General features: G+C 38.4%; 1 protein-coding gene across 5 annotated transcripts in view; it reads right to left on the bottom strand.

Annotated features, from left to right (window-relative positions):
• Positions 1-7,827: 7,827 nt before the first annotated feature.
• Positions 7,828-25,859, bottom strand: part of LOC123498081 (1-phosphatidylinositol 4,5-bisphosphate phosphodiesterase gamma plc-3-like) — a 109,458-nt gene continuing 91,426 nt past the window's right edge. For all 5 annotated transcript variants that reach the window (XM_045245180.1, XM_045245185.1, XM_045245182.1 and 2 more), the window contains 4 exons: positions 18,724-18,863; positions 18,174-18,278; positions 10,263-10,434; positions 7,828-8,127 (listed from right to left, as the gene is read on the bottom strand). In XM_045245180.1, the coding sequence (XP_045101115.1) occupies positions 10,312-10,434; positions 18,174-18,278; positions 18,724-18,863 (368 nt within the window). In that variant the 3' untranslated portion in view covers positions 7,828-8,127; positions 10,263-10,311. The remainder of the gene's footprint in view (positions 8,128-10,262; positions 10,435-18,173; positions 18,279-18,723; positions 18,864-25,859) is intronic.

Below are 25,859 nucleotides of genomic sequence, written 5' to 3'. Positions count from 1 at the left end.
TATCCTTTTCATGAAGTGGACACATTTCATTGTATTCTTTTTTCATGTTGCCATTATATAATTCAGACAAACAATATTCACATTTCTCAACTGCTTCTCTTCCATGAGTACACACATCATCCTTTCTTAAATGAATGGCCTGTGACACTTCAGCTATCAGCCGCTCAGGGTCAAAACTATTTTTCCTACGAAACACTAATCGCTTAGTGTACGTAGTTTCTTTTTTACAAGATATCTGAAAAGTAACCATCCTGTGCACCAGTGAAATCCTGCAGATTTCATCAACATTTACTTCTCGAACAAGATTATGATCTGAGTCACAGAAGACCAAGTCAATTACATGTCCACCAGATGTTGCTTTTTCTACTTTATTGTCTAAATTAAAGGATTTCATCACATCTTGAAACTCCCTCACTATATAGTTTTCTTGTTCATCCAATCTTATATTAAAATCTCCACAAATAAAATATTAACGCTCACCATATCCAGCAGTTCCAAGTATTTCCTGAAGTCGTCAATAAACGACCGGGCACTTAGGATTGGAGGTCTATAGACCACTATAAACATAGATTTTCTACCACCAAGCTCACAGCTAACTTGCATATGTTCAAAGCTCTCCCATTTTTCTGACTTATCCACCTTAATTTTATTGTATGTTCTAGAAAGTAAAAGACCAACACCACCACCTCTTCCTTCTTTCCTTGGTGTGTACAAATGTATGAGTGTCAGGGTCATTTCTTTAATTTTCGCAGTGTATTCACTCAGCTATGTTTCAGTCAAAGCAAGAATATCCAGACTTTCATCATTAATTAAAGTTCTGATTTCTATTGTCTTGTTTCCAACTGACTGAACATTTAATAAACCACATTTCAACATAGAGCTCACAGCATTAGTAGCCATGATCTGTAATATTTCTGATCCTGTCAATCTCACTTTCCAACACAATACAGCAACTATTATTCGCCGAGTGGTCAGTATTCTGTTTCTTAAACCTCACACAGTTTATGCATTTCTTCTCTGTAGATGTGCAATCCTTGGACTTGTGGTTGCCTGCACATTTAAAGCAAACGGGATGTTCACCATTTTTCTTGGCATTGCAGTTCGTCTTTGTATGACCATACCTTTGACAATGGTAACAGATAAGTGCATGATACCTGTCGCGAACCTGGTAAACTCCCCACTCAAGCTTAATCCTGTCCTGATGCTGATGTAACAGCTGTCTTATCATTGGATCACATTTCATGATGAACTGTGCCCCCTGCTGCTGGTTTGCAAAAAATATTCTCAATCTTTGACTTGATATCAAGAAATGTTTGAAGGTATTCATTTCTCGCAATTATTGTATCAATGATACTCTCCTTAGTCTCTTCCTTATGGACATTACATAGCATTATCTTGGGGTTTATTTTCTGAACTGATTTAGTTGTCAACTTTTCAACATTCTCCAGTTTCTGGGCTGCCTCATTTCTCAGACTCTCATTGGCAAAATTCATCACTTTATTTTTGCCATCATAAGCAAACTTTGTATCATTAATTTGCATTCCATCCAAAGCATGAGAAACTTCATTCTTCAGATTTGCTTCAGAATCCTGAGTTACCCCTACAGCAAGCAGGTTCTTTTTCATCCTCTTCTTCCTCTTCACATCCTGCCAAGGTGTGGAATGTTCCGAGTCAGCAGAATTCAGCGACTCAGCAATTCCCGCCATTGCCTCATCGACCTTGATACTTCTCTCCTCCATTCTTGCCATCTTATTATCAACTATTTCCATCATCTTGTCAGCTTTAGCAGTAATGCTCTTCAAATCAGACTTAAAATCCTCAACATCATTGATGAATTTCTTCAGACATCATCTCAATGAAGCGAACATCGCACAGATACCTCACGTTGCGGATATTTTCAGATTTAATCCCTGCCAAATTCACACATTTCGTGTACCTAACTGCTTTGCAGGACGTCTGTGGATGACGATGTTACTAGTTACTCCTATCATACACTGTTCTCTTCTGTCCCTCTCCTCTTTTCTGAGGGTGTCAGGATGCCCGAGTGCCGCGGACGCGTAGTAGACAGGATAACCTGCTGACCCGTCGTATAGGGGACACAAAGCTCAGCGATTTTCACTGTAAACATCCTCGCATCTTTACTTTGCCCTACCATAAATCAGTTAGTCTCTACCCTTATTTGTTATTTCACTTTACTCTAGAGGCGTATTAACTGCATTTTTGGCTCTTAGCAAAAGTCAAGTATAGGACCTTTCTAATCATTAAAACTAACATGCAAGATGATAAAGTACTACCATACATGTCTGTGATGTTTTTAATGTGGGGACGGGTTTTGTAAGGCTAATAAAGTAATTGAATGAATATTCCGGTGCCTGCAGAATCTTAAGTCCACAATGATTTGGTTGGTTGTTCCAGTGTCGTACAATAAACTCCAGATTTGTTCTTACTATTTACAAAATTTTCGGTTAGTACACTACCTGCTGCAAATGAATAATAACTCCGTAATAGGTCTGGGAATGTGCGGTGTTCGGCGAGTTTTTTCCAAGTCCAGCAAGCTGCGGCGAGCCACTCTCCAGCCAGTGATTTCTAATTTGGCGGCAGACAGGTGTTAGGTTAGGTTAGAAAATTTTCCTAATTTTTCGTTAAAAAACGGCTGTTTTTGTCCTTAGATTTTATTTTCGGATCGCCATATTTCGCCTCATTTGGCTCCCCCTCTTAAAACCACCGATTCCCCACATACCCCTAAGCTTGCTAGAGCAGGTGGGGGGGGGGATGGAGGAAAAGGAGGAAGTCCTATTCTTAAACATTTAATTAACATATGTTTTACTTATGGTAGTTTTCGTGTTTCTTATCTTCACGCTGACCCTTTTGCATGTGGCGAAAATAGTATTGTCAATTAAGAGTTTGATGGCGTGATATGTTTGAATTTCACATTTTTGTGTACAAAGTGTGAGCCTTTGACGACGGAATGCAAGATGGTAATGTGAAATATAACCAAATAATGGAAGGGATACCAGAGCTGGGCACTTCCGTACCTTGATCCGCACCTCTGCTCCTCCGTACCTGCGGACCACCAAACAAGGTGCGGAGGTCTGAAGTGCGGAAAAATTTTCAAAAGTGTGGAAGTAACAGCTACGGAAAGGCGAAATTTTAAGTCCGTACCTCCACACCTGAGACAGGTGCAGAAAAGCGAAATTTTGAATCCGTAATTCCGCACCTGAAATTTTCAAGGAAAAAATATATAAAAACGAGTCCGCACTCCGTAGCATTACTTTGAACCGTTTTTGGCGGTCTGTGCTATCAGGTATATTTTCCCACCATTATTATTATTATTATAATCATCATCATCATCATCATCAGAGAGAGAGAGAGAGAGAGAGAGAGAGAGAGAGAGAGAGAGAGAGAGAGAGAGAGAGAGAGAGAGAGAGAGAGAGAGAGAGAGAGAGAAGCATGCTTAGACCTTAATGAGTGACGTTACTCAAATGGCGGGAAAATATGCCTGGTAGCACAGACTGCCAAAAACAGTCGAAATTAGTAATGCTACTGAGTGCAGATTGTCTTTATTTATTTTTTTTTTTCCTTGAAAATTTCAGGTGCGGAAGTATGGATTCAAAATTTTGCTTTTCTGCACATGTCTCAGGTGCGGAGGTACAGACTTAAAATTTCGTCTTTACCCACATGGCTCAGGTGCGGAGGTATGGACATAAAATGTCGCTTTTCCATAGCTGTTACTTCCACACTTTTGAAAGTTTTTCCGCACTTCGGACATCTGTACCTCGTTTGGTGGTCTGCAGGTACGGAGGAGCGAAGGTGCGGACCGAGGTACGGAAGTGCCCAGCTCTGGTTACTAGCATAATAAAATTATTCCACGACAGCTCTCACAATTCATACCCGGGAAGGGACAAAATATACAAACAAGCACTACTCAAGTATTTTTGGTCTTGTATGAGAAAGACAATCTACGCACATGTAGATAATTGTTTAACATGTGCCGGAACTAAAGGAAGCATGCATGCACAAGCACCAATGCTGACTTACCCAGTACCTCAGAAACCTTGGGAAAGAGTTCACATAGATACTCTTGAGTTACCCATGTTACAAAATGGATATAAGTATCTCTTTGTAGCTATAAATTATCATTCCAGATTTTGTATCTTGCAATCTATGACAAATAAGAAGGCAGAAACAGTTGCTTCTGTAATCTTTGATCAAATAATCTGTAACTTCACACCACCACAAACCATAATTTCTGATAATGGTCTTGAGTTCAATAACCAGATTCTAGATGAATTGTGTAAATTATTCAGTATCAAAAAGGTCATTGTACAGGCTTACAGACCACAGAGTAATGGTGTTGTTGAAAGACCTAACAGAAAAGTCATTACCTGTTTGAGAAGTTTAATAGATCCCTACTACATCACTTGGGACACTTGGATCATGCATGTTAAATGTGCTCTGAATACACAAATTAAGCCACTGGAGAGACACCACATTTCATAATTTTTGGAGAAAATAAAATGCTACCATATGTGCTCCTAGACTCGCAGCCCACACCAGTTTACAATCATGATGATATCATGACCACCAGAGTGAATAAATTCCAAAGTATTCACCAGAGAATGAGGGAACACATGAAACAATACTTGACAGAGTTACAACAGCAACAGCACAAAACAGTACGAGATGTAGATCTAATTACAGGGGATATAGTTACGGCAAAACTTCATATTCCAATTGCAAGCAGCAATAAACTTTCTCCTAAATACACAGGTCCTTATAAGGTCATTGAAAATGCAGGAAGAAATAAATAAAAAATTCAATTCTTAGAAACAGGAGAATTAACTATTAGACATGCAGACGATCTTAAGAAAACAAACATATCTTGTGAGGAAGAATTAGGTGACATAGAAAATGAGGAAACAACACCAGGCACAATAGAAATACATTCAGACATAGTTGATGATACAGATAAGACACATGAATACAGGAAGAAATTGAGAAGCCATTATAAAGACTTGAACAAGAATTCACAGAGTATATAGTATTTCAGAAAAGGTCCTATTGCTTTGTAACATAACTGAATTCCTTTTGCAAAATTAATTTGATAAACATGTCAAAGATTTGCAAAGTGAACTGGGAGTTGACTGACTCTTTCTACAGATAAATATGAGATTGGTGACATGTATGCTGATAGCTACACTAGCACATGTGTGGGACCCTGTGAAGCCTGGTGCCTTAGTATAAAGAGCTGGAGACATGATCATAGTCAGTCAGTCAGTTAGAATATTGCTGAACCTTGAAAACGTGACACAGATCCGAGACACTCTAGCTACTATAAAGGAAGAAGTAAAGAATGTGAAAAATAGACTTCAAGATGCAGAAGAACCCAACATAAGACTTAGGAAGAGAACCATCGAGATCATAACAAGATTAACCAAGTTAAAACAAAATTTTCTAGGAAAATCAAATAGAACAAAAAGAGTAGCAATAGCAGCAGTCATAGGTGGTCTAGCAGGTTTAGGAATCACAAACTTAAGATTATATGCTGATTTAAGAAATACTGTAAACATACTTCAACAGTCTCTACCAAGACTAGATGATTGCTGAAATTAATGATAAAATAGAATACCTAAGTGAAAGACATTGCAACTTAAAAGAATCATTGGACATATTCCTGCTGCTGGATGAAATGAATATGAAACTATTGGAGCTAGATTACAGAACAGAAACCATAGTACAAGACCTAGTTCTATCGAATTCTGGACATGTTACTTCCATATTGTTGAAAATACCACAACTCATCAATATAATACACACAGCTAAACTTGACTGGAATTTTAAGCCATTCTTGAACAATAATAATGTTGCATTATATTACCCTCATAACTTCATATCTAAACATGACATTCATAGTGATTGACATCCTGTTTACTTGAACTGCAATATAACATTTACAAAATTATACCATCCCCAATGAAGATGAATAATACAGTCTTGTAAACTGACACTCAAATTATTGATCCAATGAATTATGTACTCTCAAGAGATGGTTTAAAGGAAAGCCTAATATCGAATGATGATCTTCAACAGTAACAAAACCCAAATGAATTTTCATCTTTGTTCAGCTAAATTTTTCACACCTCATCAAGCTCTCACAGACTCTTGTTCAGCATCCTTAAAAAGAATGTCTTCAAATTCCAAGATAGTCAATTCATGAACATTATCAATCCTACATCCAGACATAAAACTGTCCATGATTCCCATTACCTCTATTTTCCAAACAGAACATTGTATCCATTGTATGCCCAAATCTTAGATGGTTTACACAGTGTCCCTGACCAATGTCATATGCATTCAGATCATTTTGCAACTATTGCATACAGGAGAAAGGCAATGGAAATAAAACAACACAGAAGAAAGAAGAAAGAAGAGAGAAAACGTCACCTATGAGGATCACTAAATCGCGTACTTTCAACAATTAGTCCGCTTTATAAGAGAATAACCCCACATGTACTTAATTTTAGTTTTATCCATTGTCACATCACTTACAATAGGATTACCAGGATTGTTATTACTGTATAAACATGTAAAGATGAACAAGTCTCCCCATGCTCCAACCATGCCTCAAGATAATCAGCTGATGGAGCCACTGAGTCCTGACACTTACACATATGTATTTTGCATGTGCTGCAGCCCCTGTAATAGATATGTAGTATTTCCCACCATAGCAAAATAAGGAATCAATTGAGACTGTATGTATATATATTTCACCTTACATTTTATTCTAAATTGTGTCCATCAAATGAATATAACATTGCTTTGTATAATTATAACATAATATGCATTTGTATAGTATTATGGTTTCTGATTGGGGCACAGAAAATTTGGTAGTTTACAATACCTCAAAGATTCAATTCCTCCATCTATCAGTTTGACATAACCTTCCAGATAACTATCCCCTCTTCTTCAGTGACACTGAACTGTCTCCCTCTTTCACATTAAATATCCAAGTCTGTCCTTTACTCATAATTTTAACTGAAAACCTCACATCTCATCTTTTGCTAAAACAGCTTCTATGAGGTTAGGCGTTCTGTGTTGTCTCCGCCAGTTTTTCTTGCCTCTCCAACTGTTAACTCTGTAGAAGGGACTTATCTGTCTTTGTATGGAGTACTCTTCACATGTTTGGGGGGTTCCACTTATACAGCTTTATTACATAGGGTGGAATCAAAAGCTTTTTGTCTTATCAACTCACCTCCTCTTACTGACTGTCTTTAGCCTCTTTCTTACTGCTGATATGTTGCATCTCTTTCTATCTTTTATCACCATTTCCATGCTAACTGTTTTACTGATCTTGCTAACTGCATACCTCCCCTCCTTCTGCAGCCTCACTGCATGTCTTTCTTCTTCCTCTCATCCCTATTCTGTCCAAACCCCTAATACAAGAGTTAACCAGTTTTCTCAGTCATTCATACCTTTCACTGGTAAACCCTGGAACTCCATACCTGCTTCTATATTTCCATCTTCCTAAGGCTTAACTTCTTTTAAGAGAGAGGTGTCAAGACATTTGTCCCAGGCTTTTGACTGATTCTTTCAATCTTTTCTGGAGACTGCAATTCCAGTGGGCCTTTTTTTTCTAATTAATTTATTTTGCTTTTAGCAGTTCTCCCTATTACATAAAAGAAAATCTGTCTGAAAAGCACTCTCTCATACCTTATGTTAACTTAAGGCAAGAAATAGGTTTCCAAAGCTACCAGAACTAAATGTAGGGAATCAAGAGGGTCTGGAAGAGTACTAAATATCTCTTGTACCTCTGGGCCTGCAACATGAAGCAAAAGAGCTCTCTTCTGGGCTGCATTTGTTATACCTGTGACTTCCAGGTAAAATGTGAAGATCTGATCCATTTCTTCCACTTGCTGGCTACTGAGGATGGCTCCTGGGTCTGCGAGAAGGGTGGAGGTTGTATTCTGTCCAATGGCATCCTTCCTAGGGGCATTGTCCTTCATCTGAGGTGCTTGGTGCTAGGTAGGGGTGCTGTGGGTCGTCACTACTACCGTCATCAGTTTTTGTTGTGTTTGTGCCAGCTTGTTATGGTGTATGTCATTCCACTGTTATCTCAGACTAATGTACCTGTAATATTTTATACATATGAAGCGTCAATATCCCATCCACGTTGCCAGTTTTAGTTGTGTTCGTGCCAGCTTGTTATGGTGTATGTCATTGCACAGTTATCTCAGACTAACGTATCTGTAATAATATATACATATGTAGCTTCAATATCCCAGCCTTGTCGGAACAAAATCTTGAAGATGTATGGAATCATCTTGATCTCTTGTTTATTATATAGAGACTTGACAGACTGACTTCTATCTTGTACGGTAATCCTTTTGTGTCTAGACTAGAAAAAATACTATATATAAAAGCTATGACTATAAACATAGGAACAAAATAGTATTGAATATGTACAATTATTAGGCTCTGAACCTCTTCTTACAATATTAGAATCTCCTTATAGTATAGTGAGGAAAACAGGTTATGTGATATGTTATAGAAAACTCAAGTTATAAGGGTAACTTACATGTATTGTGATATAGATATACCACAGACTACGACTTTTCCTTCTTGCAGGAAGTTTGCCAACATTCAGCCCGTTCCTAAAAAGGCTGAATGTTCTAATCCCTCAAACTACCGTCCTATAACATTAATCTCTCGTTTGTCTAAAGTTTTTTTTAATCTATTCTCAATAGGAAGATTCTCAAACATCTGTCACTTCACAATCTTTTATCTGATGGTCAGTGTGTGGTGTAACTCTTGCATAGAAGTGTCCCCCCTTTGTGACTGTCCACCCTGTGCCATGGGTGACACCAATAAACGATGTAATCCGCAAAGGCATCTCCAGTGTGTCTGTTCCCTCCTCCCTTATGCATTACCCCAGCTGTGGTTGCAAGAGGAGGCCAACCAAGGTTTGCTATATCATGCTCTTGCCATTCCTGCGGGTTGCTCCTGATGCCTTCTTACCTGCTGCAGGCATGAGGCTACGCTGGTGTGAGAGGTTGCAGGGGGGAGCATATATATATATATATATATATATATATATATATATATATATATATATATATATATATATATATATATATATATATAATAGGGAGGTGGTGGTGTAGTGCATAAGGTGGTAAGCATGGGATCAGGCAGATGTTCACATATAGGTTCGAATCCCATCACATACTGCTTTGAAGTTATGCCATTTGTTGAGTGGTTTAAAGTTACTTACATGTCACCTGATACCCAGGTTTTAGATGGTTGCACCAAAGATATGCTTGGGTGGTGATATGGGCCTTAATATGGGTACCACTATAAAATAAAATTGCCTGCTCCGCTAATGGGTGGAAGCCGAGGATTCTAGAAGGATATATGGGTTCAATGGGCAGGCTGGAGGAATTGATTATGGAGTGGAGCTAGCAACAGATGGCACATGGGTCACAGGTAGTAAAGGGGGAGAGGGATGGGGGTGTCCATCAGCGGGGAAGGATGAGCGCTGTTACAAGATTCAAACAATCAGTCAGTCAAGGGAAGGGATGCAAGCCACAGCAACCATCACCCGCCTCCGCCTGGGCCACACCATACTCAGTGCTCACTTTCACTGCCTCCTGACCCCTTCTGCTTATGGTATAGGATGACCCCTGAGACCATCGAACATTTCCTGCTTCAATGTCCACATTTTCACTCCCACCACACTGCTCTACGCTCCTGGTTCTCCGTCCTGACCACCACAATACTTGACCTCCTGGTGGCCTCAGGCATCCACCCCTCCCAGCAACCTGCTGTCCTTCACCTTACTTGTGCCTTCTTGAGGAAGACCGCCCATCTACCATGCCTGTGATACCCACACAGGACTACCCCAAGGCTCATAAGGATCCAACAGTTAAGACCACGAAGATCTATGGATCCAGGGCTATTTTTGTAAATCCACTGTACCAAGTCTGTATGTACACTATGACTTATACCCTCAGATATGTGGCCGTCACTCTCTTATTGGTAAGTGATCAGGTACTCAAACTTCTGCAGAGTTATTGCAGTACATGGGACTGGATGGATCAGGTGGACTGGTCACCAGATTGAGGTGAGTGGGGGGCTAATGGTATGCCATGGACTGGAGGATACTAACCCAAAACTCTGGAGAAAAGACATACATTATCAGATATACATATATCAGTAAATGTTCTTGGAAGATAATGATCAACCTCCTCCTTTGGTCTACTGACCTAACTGGTGATGAAGTAGGGGTCAAGAGTACTGCTGCTGCCTCATGCCTCATTTTCTCCTTTCATAATCGCTTCGCAGATGCATGACACGCTCCTTATCGTTATTTTTCTCGGCTTCCTCAATCATCTTCAGAAGTTCATATTTGAGTTTATCCTTTATCACCGTTTCATTCTGTGATATATTTCATGTTAAAGATCCAGAGAAACCAGAGCCAAGAGTATAATGCATCTTAAAAAGCTAAATAAATATATCAAGCACAAAAAAAATTATTCCATTATACTTAAGAACACACACACACAGCCGTGCCACCGCTGAGTGAGGGAGTCCTGAAAACAGCTCGTCTTCAACTGAGGGCAAGGGAAAAGGAGCAATTGCCTATAGTGTTTGCAGGGCCCGGGTATCTCTATAGGGTGTAATTAGTGTCCTGTCAGTGTCCTACTCTGAAAAAGTGCAGTAAATAGGCCATTTTCAAATGAAAATGGAAAATAGACCCTAACTGGAGAGTGTTGGCAATGTTTTGTTTTGGCTGAAACAGCTGGCGGTAACATGACGTCCACCCCTAGAAGCGCGAGAGATTTCGAGGGATTTGTGACCAATCCAAGTGGATTAAACAAATTGGACATGGATTCAAGAATTCAGGCCTTAGAGAGTAAGTTTCTAAATATTAGATCTATAGAAGAGAAGTTAGATAGAGTTATAGCGGAGAATGATATCTTCAAAAAAGAAATCTACATGCTAACGAGGGAGAACAAGGAATTACTGAAAAAGAAAGTGGAAATGGAAAAAGAAAATCAGCATCTAAGGAAAAAAATGTGACAAAATGAAGGCTAAACTACTTGAAATGGAAAAGAAAATATCCGAATGTGACTTAGGGAAAGAGGAGTGTCTCAACCTAATTGATGCTAAAATGAAGGAAGTGAAACATAAAAACGAAGAAGCACAGAAGTCCTTCAAAGAGATAATGAAAAAGCAAGAAAAAGAAAATAAAGTGATTACATAGAATGAAATGGTTAAGGCTTTGATGGAAAATGAGTATGTGGTGAGAGATACTGCTGAAAAGAAAAAATGCGTGATCATAACAGGTTTGAGAGAGGAAACTAACAGGAATTGGCAAGATAGGAAGGATAAGGAAAATGACATGATAAAGTTTTTACTGAATAAGATCTCCGAGGAGGACGAATGCCTATATGCTGAGGTAGAGGAAAGTGTGAGACTAGGAGCTTATGAAGAAGGCAAGAGTAGACCATTAAAATTGAAATTAAAGTCTCAGGTGGCAGCCGAGGCCTTGCTGAGGAGGGCCTGGAAACTTAAAGACTATGAGGAAACCAAAACAATTTACATAAGAAGAAATATGACACAGGAGGAAAGAATGAAAATGAGAGAGCTTGTAACTGAAGTGAGAGAGAAGAATGAGGAAAGAACCGAGGAGGAAAAGACCAAGTTTTTTTTGAGGATGAGAAATGGAAGGCTGAAGAAGTGGTGGATAAAACAGACGGAATAGACAGTACACAGACTGAAACATGGAAGAAAGAGATTAGGAATGGAATTCAAGTGACATACACAAATATAGATGGATTTCTGTTTAAAAGGCTAGAATGTATGGATTACCTAAGAAACAGTGAACCGTACATAATGTGTGTGGTGGAAACAAAGTTAAGGCCCGAAATAAAGCTAAATTGATTTGATGTAAAACACTACAAAGTATGGAGAAATGATAGAAAGAATAAAGGAGGTGGTGGTATAATGGTTTTTACTAAAAAGATTTGATAGTGAAGGAGGTGAACTTTAGTAAGGGAAATGAGGAAGTGATAAGTATGCTTATAACAGATGGTAAGAGGGACATTAATATTATAACAGTATACATATCACCCAGAACCAGTGCTTGGAATTATGAATAGTATCAAGAGGTGATGAGAAATACTCTAGACAGAATAAAACAGGAACTCACCAGAAAGGATAGAATGATGATAGTCGGGGACTTTAACTGTAAGGAAATAGTGTGGGAAGACTATGAAGTGGTGAATGGTGGTGAGTGGGCAGAGGAATTGTTAAACGTAGCAACAAATAACTTGATGACACAGTGGGTGAGATCACCAACAAGGTGCAGGGGACAGGATGCTGCAGCGAGGTTGGATTTGGTATTCACCAGGGGCATCTCCCTAAAACAGGAAATTGAACATGAATGTCCCTTGGGGAAAAGCGACCATGATATCCTAAGATTTGAGCTGGATACGGAATTAAGCATGGAAAAGAGTGTGGAGAACAAGGAAAAATTAAATTGTCAGGGCAAATTACAACCATATAAGAGAGTTCTTTAATGAAATTGATTGGTCTGTGGTGTACCAGGAAGTGGATATTCAATTGACATTAGAGATGTACCGATACCAAAATTTTGGCCGATTCCGATACCACCTAATTGGGCTGATACCGATACTACTACTTATAGTGATTACTGCACTGGACACCAGGATGAGTTGGTGGACAGTGAGCGTTATCAGTTGGGAGGCTTTGTTTTGGGGGATGCTGTAAGTCCTTCTGAGAACGTTTGTGAAATAGGAGCAATTCTAGAAGTTTTTTGAAGCCATTTGCAAAGGTAAATTACTCAGTAAGTGGAATGAATATCTTCTCAGTCTTCTGATTCTTGTCAGTTATTTTAAATTCTTACTTCTTACTCCTTTAGCGACCATTTGGTCTTGAGCATTTTCATTATTAATTTTATTGACAATATTTTGGCGATCAAAAATATTTTCAAAATTATTAAAATTGTAAAACAGACACAAAATATTAGCAAAAGAAACTCATTTTGTTGTGTATGTTTCTCTTTAATTAAATCTGATATCCTTTGATATTAATTCATTAGACATTAGTAGACCAATTCAGAAAAATGAGCTTTCACCTAATCTTTTCAATTAAATAGAAAAAGTTTTGTTTATTCTAAATTTCTAGTGTATTGCTATGATCTTAAATAATCAATATGCAACAAATTATACACAATGCACATGCTAGCCTTTTCCAAGAGAGAAAGGCTAGCACTAGCACTGTTAATTATAAATCAAATAAGAATATGCTGTTATTTACAATAATGCAAACAGTTGCGGATTTACATTGAGGGTAATGAGGCTGCAGCCTCAGGCCCCGGGTACTGAGGGGGCCCCTGATGAGGTGATGATTAGAAAATAAATCAATAAAATTGGCAATAGTACATTCACGAGACTGTGTATGCGTTCACGTCAGCTGGGCGCAGCCTTGAGGTGTGCTGTATATAGTATGATGCATGGTGTAAGATGTTAGTCGTAAGTAGAGTTGTGGTGTACCATGTGTACATGGTAGCCTACACCACAACAGGCGTAGGAGGCGGGTTTGGGTGGCTGCTGAAATTCAGGTAAATGCCAAATGGATTGTCATGGCCGCATCCATGACTGTGCACAGGGCCCCACATCAAGGGGGCCCCCACCAAAAAAGTTCGGGTGTTTGGAAAGAGTAAATTTAATACAAAAAATGAATAAAAATAAAAATAGAAAAACAAATAAAATAAAATAAAAAAGAATAAATAATCCTATCCATATATGGCAACACTCTTGACGCTTCACGCTGTGTTGCTAATAGACATGGTAGGCCGGCCAGCCTTCTGCTTTTGTTTACATGAGTGCAGCTGTGTTTTCCCACAAATAAGGTGAGGTTGGGATATTCTTCTTCAGTTTTCTGTAGTAATTACACAATATCTAGACTTATTTTATGACGGATTAATGATTGAAGTGTTGTTGATAGACCATAGACATTTATGTGTAGTATGGATAGATGTTTGTTTTTGCCTCTAAATGGTAAGGGAGGTTCTGTGAGGATTTTGTTTTGTTCTGCAGCCCTGCAAATGCAATGTTCATTATTCAAGAAAGTGTGGTGGTCATGTTCTCTCTCACTCTCTCTCTCTCTGTTATTGTTAAGTATTTTTCTTAATTAAAGTAAGTGATTGCAAACAATGTCATCTGCAGGAACTTTATGATCTGTTCCAAGTTTTCTATCGTGTTTTTAAGTTTCTAAGAATTATTGATCAGTGCTTCAGCTTATGAGGATATCAGCTCAAAATTTGGTTTCTTGTCTAAAGTGATGACAATGGACAGGAATTCACTTAAACATCACTGTGATTTGTTAGTTAATCATTATCCTTCTGACATTGAGACCAGCTTCAGTGATGAAATGATTCACTTTGCATCCTATGCTGCAGCAAATATCAATGATTTCCGTAACAGAAATGAAAACCAAGAGTGTAGCACTGAATTAATTATATATCGAATACTCTTGCAACACGAGTTGAAAGAAGTCTTTCTGAATGTTGAAATAGCATATCACCTGTATTTGTGTCTCATGATGTCAAATTGTACTGGAGAGCGGAGCTTTTCAAAGCTTAAGCTGATAAAGAATGAAACACGAGCAAAAATGGAGGAACAGCGTCTAAACATGCTGTCACTTATGTGCATAGAGACAAGTATTTTGCGAAAGTTAAACTTTCAAGATGTAGTGAGACTTCACAAACCAAAAACCTAGAGAAAGTGAAGTTCCTTAAGTAGGCATTAACTTGCATATGGAAAATTTATTTTTATTTCTTTAGACTGTTCACAATTTTATTTGTTCGTATTAAAGGAAAATTCAATACCTACAATTTAATTATAACATTTTTTCATGTTGAATTTATGGAAATATATACAATGCATATTAGTATCTTCATGGAAACATGAGACCAAGACCAGAGTTCATAAAATGTTACAATAAATGTATCTGATGTGATTCATTTTCTGTAACTATTTACCTACAACATCTGATTAGGTAATACTTGTCTCATATGTGAATTATACACTCAAATATATGAATTGTTCAATTTAATATTTTCAGTGTTTTTCTGTTGCTAGTTTGCAATGGAGTTTTCTTTTTTTTAATACAGCATAATAGATCAATTGTTTCAATATAAATCAAATGGAGAACCTATTGATAGTACACTAAGTCACTAACTGCTATTGTTCACATTGAAACATGTACTAAAATGTAACTAAAACAAAATATGATAAATGTGTACATGTCTGTTAAAAGGGCCCCTAATCTGAAGTAGCCTCAGGCCCCAAGTACTCTTAATCTGCCCCTGAATGCAAAATGCCTAACTATATATATATATATATATATATATATATATATATATATATATATATATATATATATATATATATATATATATATATATATATATATATATACACCAAATCATTTTGTTGGATTCTCAATATCTGAAGTTTGACATTCTTAGATTTTAGTTCAAAAACATAAGCTTTTCACCTGTGTGAACTTTGTGTGGGTGGAGGAGCAGCGTCTGACTGACTGAGAGACAGTGAGAATGCGTGGTGACTCATGACTGACCGTGTGACAGGATGCCGGAGTTCAGCCTATATGTGTTTCATACACGTCCAATTTAGAGGTTGTGTCTTATTACCACAGAAAACAGTATTCTATGACATACGGTAATCACCACAGAAACTTAATAAGCCGTATTATATTAATTTGGTATCATCAGTATATTATATCGAATGAATATATCACTAAGTAGTAAATTCCTTTTAGGCATCGGAAGTATCAGCTTAAAATAAGCCGATACCGATATCAATACCCAAAAAATGGGCCGATACCAATACCGATGCATCGGTACATCTTTAATTGAAATATGATAAATTTATGGATTTATATAACTGTGCTGTGAAGAAGTTTGTGCCATATCACAGAATGAGGACTTTAAATAATAAGCAGTGGTTTAATGGAAATTGTGAAGAAGCAAAAAAAAAAAAACAAAGAAAAGGCATGGAAGAAACTTAAGAAAAACAGTGAAGTATTATCAAGAGAAGTTTACAAAACAGCAAGGAATAGATATGTTGAAGTAAGGAGAACAGCACAAAAGGAATATGAACAGAGAGTGGTAGAAAACTGTGATAGTGACCCTAAAATGTTTTACAAATTCATAAATGGAAAATTTAATAAAAAGGAGGCAATAGAAGAAGTAAATATTGGGGAAGAAGTATATGAGGATGCTAGAGATATAGCTGAAATATTGAACAACAACTTTTGCAGTGTTTACAAAGGAGGAGCATTTTACAGGAGAAAGGCCTACGGAAATAAAGCAAATGCACGACATCATGGTTACTAAAGAAGATATAAGGAAAATTATAAGTAACTTGGATATCAATAAATCAATGGGGCCTGATGGCATATCTGGGAGGTTGCTGAAAGAATGTAAAGATCAATTGTTGAACCCCATATTTGATTTTGTGGAAACCTCCATACGAACAGGAATAGTCCCGAAAGAATGGAAAAGACCTGACATTGTGCCTATATATAAGAATGGAAGTAGAATGGAACCATTAAATTACAGACTAGTATCATTGACTAGTATATTGTGCAAGGTATGTGAAGAAGTAATTAAAGCAAAGTGGAGTGAGTATCTAGAAAGTGAAAACATCCTGAGTGAAAGGCAGTTTGGTTTCAGAAAAGGAAGATCGGGCATATCCAATTTATTATGTTTTTATTCAAGAGTGACTGACATACTACAACATAGAGGGGGATGGGTGGATGCTATTTACCTGGACTTGAGAAAGGCCTTTGATAAAGTGCCACACAATAGACTGATGTGGAAACTAAAGATGATTGGAGGAGTAAGTGATAAACTAGCAAAATGGATGGAAAATTATTTAGTGGGAAGAGAAATGCGAACAGTGGTGAAGGAAGGAAGTCCGAGTGGAAGAAGGTAACCAGTGGAGTTCCACAAGGGTCAGTGCTTGGTCCCATCATGTTTTTGATTTATGTTAATGATATACCAGTAGGAATAGACAGTTACATGAATGTGTTCACGGACGATACTAAAATTATGAGGAGAGTAAAGAATGTGGAAGATTGTAACAAGTTACAGGAAGATCTTGATAAAATATATGAGTGGAGTAAAGAGTGGCAGATGGAATTCAATATAAACGAGAGCCATGTTATGAAAATGGGAAGAAGTAGATACAGACCAAACAAGGATTACAGGCTGGGAGATGAGAAAATTGAAGAGACCAATGAGGAGAAAGACAGGAGTAGCCGTGCAAAACACTCTGTCACCAGAGAAACACTTAAACAAGATGTTTTGGAAAACATATAATATGCTTCAAAATATTGGTCTTGCCTTCTACTACCTAGATGAAGGAATGATGAAGAAGATACTATGCACTTTAATAAGACCCCAGTTAGAATATGCAGCTTGCGTCTGGACACCACACATGAAGAAAAATGTGAAAAAGGTGGAAAGGGTACAGAGGCTGGCAACAAGGATGGTACCAGGATTCAAGGAGTTAGACTATGAGGAAAGACTGAGGGAGCTGGGGCTGACCACATTTGATGAGAGAAGAACAAGGGTGACATGATAACTATGTATAAATTGGTGAACAAGATTGACATATTGTTACAATCTTCCACATTCTTTACTCTCCTCATAAAGGTGACCGCAAGTAATCATCTCCGAGGACATGGAAAAAAACTAATAAAAGACATCTGTTTAAATGACGTGAGAAAGTACAGTTTCCAGCATCGTAGCATTGATAAGTGGAATAAACTGAGCAGTGATGTTGATGCGGTGTGCGTCAATCAGATGAAAGAGAGATATGACAGGAGTAGACAAGGAGACAGGACAAAGAGAGCTTAGCTCGGGCCCTTTAATACACAAATAGGTAAAGAGGTAAATACTCACAAAAAAATAAATAAATAAATAAATTAAAAAAAAAATAATAATAATAAAATAAACAAAATAAAAAATAAATAAAAAAAAAAAAAAATTTTTTTTTTTTAAATAGATAAATTTCTCTTCCTTTTTATAAATCAAATGACAAGTTTGCAGAAACACTTACAATTTTTTCAATTTTTAGGTGGATGAGTAATGATGCCAATTCAATTTCTTCAGAATAATGATTTTTGAGAGGCACACTACGGAAGCCTTCCCGCAGACACAACACCTGTCAGGGCCAAAATGTCTGTTAGTCGTCAATACTATAAAACATTCATCTTAATGGTTAATTTATGATACTGAACATGTGAGGTTCTCAATGGTAGAATGGAAAGCATGTCATGCAAACAAAATGTGGTCATCTTAGATGGTGCTATTTCTCACTGGGTCCTAATCTATGTGACAATAATTTGCAGGTGATCAATAAAACAATGTTATGATGCTAATTAATACAGAGAAAATGTGCCAAGTAAAACTGAGAAACAAACTGAAAAGGTTAGGAACTATTGTTTATACTGGTTGAGTTCTTTGAAAATTGTATCTAATAATAAAAATTTTGAAAATATTTCTGTTCAGTAAACATTAAACATATTTTCAATTACACAATTCTTTTACAATTACAAATTAATATAAAGCTAATATCAGATAACAGGAAGAGGAGGTGGGGATCTCACTGGATAGGTGGCATGCCCTATCTGACTGGGCTCTCTGAGGCTGTCATCATCACCAACCACAAAACGAATCAGAGCACATTCAGGATTTGACACTTTGAAGCCCATTAGGTGACACCACGTTGGGTTGAGGCCATTGTCACCTGAGTATAAACATGGGTAGAGTAAGGATAAATGTATGGGTGAACAACTTTTACATACATGAAACAATGTAAACAGTTAATCTACACTTTATGTGGTTGAGCAGTCTGTAAAGCAATTTTAAACTACGAAAACACCTTGTAATCAGCTATTAATCAAATCAATGTCTGATATCCTCAGTAAAACATTTCATATAAGAAAAGGCTGAGTTGTGAAACAAATTGTGAATTTCAGTGGCTTCCCACTACTACCTATAATTTCTACTAGTGTGAGAGTCAAGTCTGAGTTTTACAACTAGCAGTTTGCAATATCTTTAGGATTCCTTCCCCAAGCTACCTAGGACCTAGGACCATACTTTGAGTACAAAGAATTTTCTGAAATGCTCACAAAGGAGAGAACAGCTTGTGTATTTAATTTATGTAAGAGGGGAAGACTGGTCAAGGGATACAGAAAAAAAAAGAAAAAAAAAAAAAAAAAAAAAAAAAAAAAGGGCCAATTTAGAATGCCAGTGATTAATTACTTGTATAACAGCATCTTTTGTCTTTTCTTGTACATATTTGTTCCCTTACTACCTCTGAAAATTTAACTTTTTCTTCTTCCCATTCCTGTTTCCAGGCATTTCAGAATTCTTTCAACTTACTTACACAAATTCTATTCTCTACTTGATCCTCCCCATCCTGTATTTTTTTTCTGTAGGCTCCTTAAGGATTCTTCATAGTCGCAACATGTAGCCTTTAGTATATAATTTTGTTTGTTTATCTCATGCATCTCCTTTCATCTATTGATTAATTTCTCTTACCTTCTTGCATTCCTCTAATCTCACTTTTAGTTTAGTTTTTCCATCATACTTGACATCATCTTCATGTATCTTATCTCCCTTTCCACATTTATCAGCCGCCTCATATTCAATCTTTCCTCTCTAAATCCAGAAAAATCCTTGTCCGTATTATCATCACTAAGTCTCTTTAAGCCAATTGATGTTTCTATAAACCTTTGGTTTTCAAAACACAGCATTTGTTTTGGTCATTTCCGTGCCCCCTAGCTCCGCCTCTCCCTCTACATTCAGCTCTATACGGTTTCCAAATCTTATTTATTATGGAGAATCCTATGCCCCCTCTTCTTCCTCCACATTTGTCTAGCTCAGGCTCCAACGCCTACTGAAGCGGTTCCCCTGAGAGCTGTTTTCACACTTCTTGTCGATACAGCAGCACTCTAGTGTGTGTGTTTACATAGTTGTATTGTACAGGGTTCAAGCGGGGCTCATAGTATCCTGTTTCCATGTCTCCATTTATCTAATTTTTCCTTAAAATTATGCACATTATGCACTGTAACATCTTCATTATCCAATACATTCCACTTTTCCACCGTTTTGTGTGGAAAACTGTATTTTCCAATATCCTTCACACAATGCCTCATCCTGATCTTTTCATGTCTTCTAGTCCTTCCATCTTCTTCTGACAACAGCACCAGGTCTTTTTTGTCTATTTTTCAATGCCAATCTTGTACATTGTTATTAGGTCCCCACGTTCTTTTCTATCCTGTAAGGTTGGCAGTCCCATTTCCTTCAGTCATTCTTTGTATGTGAGATCCTTTAATTCTGGCACCATCTTTGTAGCAATCTTCTGTATCCTTTCCAATTTTCTTCTATCCTTTTTAGAGCTCAGAGACCACACCACAGCTGCATATTCCAGCCTAGGATGTATCATACTTGTGATGATTTTTTATCATCATATCTTTGTCCATGTAATGAAATGCCAATCTTATATTAGTCAACATTTTATATGATAATCCAAATATCTTGCTTATGTGTTTTTTGGGGCTCAGATTTTCCTGTATAATTACTCTCAGATCTTTTTTCTATTTAGTCTTCATTATTTATTTCTCTCCCATCAAATAGTTCCATACCAGTCTTCTTTTACTTACCTAGTTCCATTATGTGACATTTCTTGGCATTAAACTCCAATTTCCACATCTTCCTCCACCAATAGATTTTGTTTATATCTTCTTGCAGCAGCAAGCAGTCCTCTCAAGTTTTGATTACTCTTAGCAGCTTTGCATCATCAGCAAACAAATTAATATAACTTTATCTCATTGTGAATGTCGTTTACATATATCTGGAACATAATGACAGCTAACACTGACTCTTGTGGCACTCCACTTGTTACTTTACCCCAAGATGAGTATGTATCTCTGATTATATCTCCCTGTCCTTCAAATAATCCCTTATCCAGTCTAACAAAGTTCTTCCCAGTCCTCCTATGCTCTCTAGTTTCCAAGTCTGCCATGAGGGACTTTATCAAAAGCCTTTTTTTTTATGTCTGGGTATACTGTGTCCACCCATCCATCTCTGCTTTCCAGTCCTATTACTATTGAGTAGAAACTTAATAAATTTAACTCACATGCCCATTCTGTCCTGAACCCAAACTGTCTGTTCGATATTACTTGTTCTTCTTCCATATGTTTAACCCATTTTCTTTGATAATTATTTCACATAACTTCCCCACCCCACAACACATGTAAGTGACACTGGTCTATAATTTAATGGCTTCATTGCCTTCCCTCCTTTAAATAATGGCATTATGTTAGATCTCTTCCGTTCTATTTTTTTCTTTTATGCAAGAGGGAGAACTGCCAAGGGCAAAAAAAAATATCAGAAAAAAAAGGCCCACTGGAACTGCAGTTTCCCTAAAAGATTTGAAAGAATTAATCAAAAGCCTAGGACATATGTCTTAACACCTCTCTCTTAAAAGAAGTCAAGATGTAGGAAGATGGAAATACAGAAGCAGGTAGGGAGTTCCGGAGTTTACCTATGAAAGGTATGAATGACTGAGAATACTGGTTAACTCTTGTATTTGAGGTTGGACAGAATAGGGGTAAGAGGAAGAAGAAAGCCTTGTGCAGTGAGGCCACAGGAGGACAGGAGGCATGTAGTAAGCTAGATCAACAGAACAGTTAGCATGAAAATAGCAATAACAGATAGAAAGGGATCTGGGTCAGCAGGTGTGACAGGGACAGCATGTCTGACTGGCTTGAAGAACGAGTAAATGGAGAACTGTTTGGTTTTCCTTCTTTTTTTCGTCATAGATTTCTTGATAAATCTTGACACTTTTCTCTACGTCATGAGCCACTTTGCTACTCCTGGCAGGATTTGGCATTCAGTTCAAGGTGGCCAGATGGAAGATGCACAACTTCATGTCCACAATCATGGTTTACTTTGTCCACCACGTACTGAGGCTCTGGCCTGTTCTGCTTGTAGAGGAGCAACAGCTTTGGTCGTGTGGCGCCAGGTGGGATAGGTATCCTGTGTGGCTCCAGCCAGCTGATGAAGTCTGCTTTTCTGGTCGCTATGGTGGGGCACTGACTCTCCTCTGTCAGCAGGCTGTGGTATGGTGCATAATCCAGCACCAGTACTGATGGCTCGGGCAATGATGGGACGAGCTGCGTTGTCAGCCAGCGGAGGAACAGCTCGCTGTTCATCTTGCCTTGGTAGTCGCCACTGGTGTTCTTGGCCGGGTAGCAAAAGAAGGAGTCCTCAACAAAGCCATTGGTCCTACCAGCTGCAACCGGCACGAAACGCTCCCCTTCTCCCAGTGGCACTTGACGACTGTACGTGATGCTGGTGACATCTTGTGTCGTGTCCACCCACTCTCTGCTGTGATGCATTCTGATGGTGAATCAAGTTTCATTTACGTACGCCACCTGTCTCCCTTCCACTTGGTGGTGTCAAAGAATCCACAGAGCAGCAATTCAGTGGCACATGACATCAAGGGATTCCTGCTATACATACATTTTCCACTGTGATGTCTTGTAGTGGAATCCTATGGGAGTTATGAGGTGCCAAACCGACATCTCTGATGTTTCCTCTGGAATGATGTTGGCCATCACCAACTCCTTCGTTATGCCACCGACAGTGATATGGCAGTAATTGGCAGCAAACCTGCCATGAATGAGGCAGCGTATGGCTTCGACAGAAGTGTCCTGTGTAGAAGGGCATGACATGCTGGAGCTGCTCACTGTCTTCCTCACTGCCCTTGTTGTTATGCCCATGATGTGTGCAACACGAGCATAAAGGTCTGTGTGAAAAAGGGTCCAATATTCATTTGCCATGTGTTGTAATTTGCATGAAAATATATACCACAAAAGTATACATTCCACTTCATAGTTCTGACCTTGCCAATTGAGTCAAAGCACCCTGCCACACAAACAACTATTTGGCTAAAAATGTGTGTGACGGGTGCAAATGAACTATGGGATTTTGACTGATATTTTAAAACTCCTTAACCCGTCGAACATGTTTGGATCACGATGTTGGTAAGTCTTGCCGTGTCGTGAGCCATGGTGGTAAGGCTTAGAGGCTGTCATCGTCACTGTGAGGGAAAGCCTATCCTGAGGCATGCTATAGGGCAATAGTATTTTGTTCTGGGCTGGAAAGCATAGAAGCATAATTACACCATGGATGCCATGGATGGCAAGTAATGTGGTAGTGATTCATGATCATTATCCTTTGTTATTGTAAAGAATAGGCCTTACAATCCACTTACCTATTCAAATTGACAAACAGTCGACCACAGGTCCTCTCCTTTGTATAAAGTTTAACAATCCTCAGCATTTTTTTTTTTTTTTCCCGGTAAGGCCTATAGCGCCTGTAGGCACACTTGAAGAGTGTATGGGAAGCGCTGTTCAGCTTCCGCCCATTAGTAGCGCAGGCAATTTTATTTATAGTGGTACCCATATTAGGGCCCATATCACTGCCCAAGCTCATCTTGAGTGTAACCACCTAGAACCTGGGTATCATGGTGATATGTAGGTAACTTTAAACCACTCGACAAATGGCAGAGTGTTTTAAGGCTGTACGTGGTGGGATTCGAACCTACGCGTGGACGTCTGCCCAAACCCACGCTCACCACCTTATCCACTATGCCACCGCCTCCCATAAATGCAGTCCTGTAATCATTTCGACAATAGTGCATGTTTGCCATTCCTCTCGCTGCTGAAGTCTTGGTGACAAGTTAATAGTTCACATGTCTGTGGTCATATCGTCATCTCCCAAGGAGCTGCTTAGTTTTCTATTCGAGTCAGTGTGATTCATACTATGCTTTATGAAACATGCGTATATTTTGGCTTTTTCTGCACCTATATAAAAGCATTATGTTCATGTCTTTATTTTACATGTTTATTGCATGCAGAGAGAGAGAGAGAGAGAGAGAGAGAGAGAGAGAGAGAGAGAGAGAGAGAGAGAGAGAGAGAGAGAGAGAGAGAGAGAGACAGAATGGTGGAGGTGGACGGAGGGGGAGGAATTTGGTTTGGTTGGTGGGATACACGTCACAGCTATGTTGTGCTTCCCTCGTCCCGATGTGTAGTAGCCTCTGCCAGGCTTTGCCTTTATTACTAAGAGTAAATGCTTAGATTTTTAACATTTAGCAATGCTCTATGTTGTCAGAAATTAGGTTGGGGTGTGAAACAAACTGTGCCAAGATGCCATACTAGTCCAACACTTTCTTTAGGAGAAATCTGCAAAAAACAGTGTTACCCGGGCCTTGAAACGCATAGTAATTGTACTTACCTAGTTGTAGCTTAACAGGGCCTGGGCTTTATGCTCCATATCTACACTTATCCAATATTTCCTTAAAGCTATGCACACTCTTTGCTGACACCACTTCCTCACTCAAACTGTTCCAAGTCTCAACACATCTTTGCAGGAAGCTATATTTTTTAACATCTCTCAGACATCTTCCCTTCCTCAGTTTTTTACTATGTGATCTTGTGCTTCGAATGTCATATTCTTCTCTCAGTATCAGTTTCTCATTATCCACTTAATCCATTCCGTTAATCAATTTATAAACTTGTATCAGATCCCCTCTCTCCCTTTTTTGTTCCAGGGTTGGTGGATCCAAATCCTCTAGTCTCTCCTCATATGTCATCCCTTCAAATTCTGGAACCATTCTTGTAGCCATTTTTTGTAGTCCCTCCAACTTCTTTATGTGTTTCTTTTTATGGGGTGTCCATACAACTCCTGCATATTCCAATCTGGGTCTTATTATAGTTCTTATCAATTTTTTCATCATTTCTTTGTCCATGTAATGTGTGTATTTACCTAGTTGTTGTTTATGGGAGGAGGAGTTGAAACTTGTGCTGTCCCGTCTCTTTATCTACTCTTATCTACCTTTTCCTTAAATCCATGAATTGTTTTTGCTTCAACCACTTCTTTCTCCAGCCCATTCCAGATCCCCACAATTCTTTGTGGAAAACTGTATTTCTTTATGTCCTTTGTACACACACTCATCTTCACTTTTCTCCCATGCTTCCTTCCACTTCTCATATCCCTCACCACCAGATCATCACGGTCCAACTTCTCATTGCCAGACAGAATCCTATACATAATGATAAGGTCTCCACTCTCCCTTCTTCTTTCCAGTGTCGGCAGACTCAATTTTTCCAGTCTCTGTTCATAAGACAGATTCACCAAGGTTTGGGGCAGCTTCGTCGCAGACTCTGCACGTGTTCCAGCTTCCTCTTATCCCTTTTCATTCTTGGAGGCTAAAGTACCGCTGCATACTCCAACCTGGGTCTAATCATTGTAACAATCAACTTCTTGATCATTTCTTCATCCATGTAGCAGAATGCAGTTCTTATGTTCCTTACTAAATTGTACGCTTCACCAGATTTCCTCTTTACATGAACCTCTGACGAGCCCCCCTCCGTCACAGTTATTCCCAGATCTCTCTCTTCAGTATTTATTTCCAATTCCTCATCCCCCATCTTATATCTGTACACTGGTCTCATACTGCTCTTACCAAAATTCATCACTCCACACTTCTTGATATTAAATTCCATTTGCCACTCTCTGCTCCACTCCCAGATCTTGTCTAAGTCCCTCTGAAATGCCTCACAGTCTTCTTTCTTAGTTATTTTCCTCATTAATTTGGCAACATCTGCAAACAAACTCATATAGCTATTCACTCCTTTCGTCATATAATTTATGTAAACAACAAACAGTA

The sequence above is a fragment of the Portunus trituberculatus genome, chromosome 47 (assembly GCF_017591435.1).
Source record: "Portunus trituberculatus isolate SZX2019 chromosome 47, ASM1759143v1, whole genome shotgun sequence".
In the NCBI taxonomy this organism is placed as follows: Eukaryota; Metazoa; Arthropoda; class Malacostraca; order Decapoda; family Portunidae; genus Portunus; species Portunus trituberculatus.
This window is presented reverse-complemented; position numbering and strand designations above follow the sequence as displayed.